Here is a 2,500-nt window from a genome sequence, read left to right as displayed (position 1 = left end):
AGAGAGCTGGAAGGTCACATCATGAAAACACAACCACAGACACACAAACACACACACAGTATGACAGCAGCTGTGTGGATGTGTTGCCAGTGCCTCTTGTCTAAGCTCAAGTTTCTTCATATTAATCCAGTAGTTTCAGATTAACTCATAAAGTTAATCTTCTAAAGGTTCCAACATTGTTGAAGTGTCTCCCTTGTGTCCCGTGATCATCCCTCTTAAACTGTTGGCTACCTAGCCCCCCCCCCCCCCCCCCCCCTTGGTTTCCAGTGGTACTGCTCAGTTTCTCAGTTTTGTCCGTACCTGTAACTTTAGAAGACGTAAACAAATAAAGGAAATCTTAACGCAGAGAAAGCTCTGTCTGTTAATAAAATCTAAGCTTGAGAATAAATTAGCATTTAATCAACGTGTTCACAACACAAACAACAACACAAAGTTCAGCTTCTAATGAAAAACACTTTTTCTGTTCATCAGAACCGTCGCTTCATCAAACCTCCGTCTAAACTCCTCCTTTCCTGCAGGATGTCAGGTGACTGGTCCATTCTGGGGGTGTCGTCCCTGTCTCCACCCAGCAGCCATGTAGCCACACCCCCTACCAACGTCTCTCAGCCCCACCCTCTCTCAGACTGGGACACGCCCAGTTTCACCCGGGCTGCTCAGTTCCGTGTCGGCGCCACCTTGGTCCTCTTCCTGTTTGCGGCCTGCAGTAACCTGGCCCTATTGGCCAGCGTGTGGCGTGGGCGTGGCCGGCGGCTGGCATCTCACTTGCGTCCGCTGATGCTGAGCCTGGCATCGGCTGACCTGTTGATGACCTTCGTGGTGATGCCTCTGGACGCAGTCTGGAACTGGACGGTGCAGTGGTATGGAGGAGACGTGCTCTGTAAACTCCTTTCCTTCCTTAAGTTGTTTGCCATGCACGCGTCGGCCTTCATCCTCGTTGTCATCAGCCTCGACCGCCAGCACGCCATCCTGCACCCGATGGAAGCTCTGAGCGCTCACCGTAGGAATCGGCGAATGGTTCTGATGGCCTGGAGCCTCAGCCTGCTGCTCGCATGCCCACAGGTGGTCGTTTGACGTGTGTCTGTGTTTCATCTGTTTTTTGTGATTGATGTGTTTGGCTTGTTGGCGTGTTGGCGTGTTGGCGTGTTGGCGTGTTGGTGTGTTGGCGTGTTGGCGTGTTGGCGTGTTGGTGTGTTTGGCTTGTTGGCTTGTTGGCGTCTTTGGCGTGTTGGCGTGTTTGGCTTGTTGGTGTGTTTGGCTTGTTGGCGTGTTGGCGTGTTGGTGTGTTTGGCTTGTTGGCATTTTTGCGTGTTGGTGTGTTTGGCTTGTTGGCGTGTTGGCGTGTTGCTGTGTTTGGCTTGTTGGCGTGTTGCCGTTTTGCTGTGTTTGGCATGTCGGCGTGTTGGCGTGTTGGCGTGTTGGCGTGTTGGTGTGTTTGGCTTGTTGGCTTGTTGGCGTCTTTGGCGTGTTGGCGTGTTTGGCTTGTTGGTGTGTTTGGCTTGTTGGCGTGTTGGCGTGTTGGTGTGTTTGGCTTGTTGGCATTTTTGCGTGTTGGTGTGTTTGGCTTGTTGGCGTGTTGGCGTGTTGCTGTGTTTGGCTTGTTGGCGTGTTGCCGTTTTGCTGTGTTTGGCATGTCGGCGTGTTGGCGTGTTGGCGTGTTGGCGTGTTGGTGTGTTGGTGTGTCGGCGTGTTGGCGTGTTGGCGTGTTGGTGTGCTGGTGTGTTGCTGTGTTTGGCATGTTGGCATGTTGGCGTGTTGGTGTGTTGGCGTGTTGGTGTGTTTGGCGTGTCGGCGTGTTTGCATGTTGGCGTGTTGGTGTGTTGCTGTGTTTGGCATGTTGGCATGTTGGCGTGTTGGCGTGTTGGCGTGTTGGCGTGTTTGGCATGTTGGCGTGTTGGCGTGTTGGTGTGTTGGTGTGTTGCTGTGTTTGGCATGTTGGTGTGTTGGCGTGTTGGCGTGTTCCTGTGTTTGGCGTGTTGGTGTGTTGGCGTGTTGGCGTGTTGGTGTGTTGGTGTGTTGGTGTGTTGCTGTGTTTGGCATGTTGGCGTGTTGGCGTGTTGGTGTGTTGGTGTGTTGCTGTGTTTGACATGTTGGCGTGTTGGCGTGTTGGTGTGTTGGCGTGTTGGCGTGTTGGTGTGTTTGGCATGTTTGCATGTTGGCCTGTTGCTGTGTTGGCGTGTTGGCGTGTTGGTTTGTTGCTGTGTTTGGCTGTTGGCGTGTTGGTGTGTTGCTGTGTTTGGCTTGTTGGCTTGTTGGCGTGTTGCTGTGTTTGGCGTGTTGGCGTGTTGGCGTGTTGGTGTGTTTGGCTTGTTGGCGTGTTGGCGTGTTGGTGTGTTTGGCGTGTCGGCGTGTTGGCGTGTTCCTGTGTTTGGCGTGTTGGTGTGTTGGCGTGTTTGGCATGTTGGCGTGTTGGCGTGTTGGTGTGTTGGCGTGTTGGCGTGTTGGTGTGTTTGGCGTGTCGGCGTGTTGGCGTGTTGGTGTGTTGCTGTGTTTGGCATGTTGG

At 53.1% G+C, this 2,500-nt stretch overlaps 1 protein-coding gene across 1 annotated transcript in view; it reads left to right on the top strand.

Moving 5' to 3' along the window:
• The first annotated feature begins 519 nt into the window (after positions 1-519).
• The window catches only part of LOC133964941 (gonadotropin-releasing hormone II receptor-like), a 6,859-nt gene continuing 4,878 nt past the window's right edge, over positions 520-2,500 (top strand). Inside the window, exon 1 of the mRNA XM_062399285.1 lies at positions 520-1,059. Within this exon, the coding sequence (XP_062255269.1) occupies positions 520-1,059 (540 nt within the window). The remainder of the gene's footprint in view (positions 1,060-2,500) is intronic.

This window comes from Platichthys flesus, chromosome 11 (genome assembly GCF_949316205.1).
Source record: "Platichthys flesus chromosome 11, fPlaFle2.1, whole genome shotgun sequence".
Classification (NCBI taxonomy): domain Eukaryota; kingdom Metazoa; phylum Chordata; class Actinopteri; order Pleuronectiformes; family Pleuronectidae; genus Platichthys; species Platichthys flesus.
The sequence above is the reverse complement of the archived record's forward strand: the minus strand, read 5'-3'. Positions and strand labels throughout refer to the sequence as shown.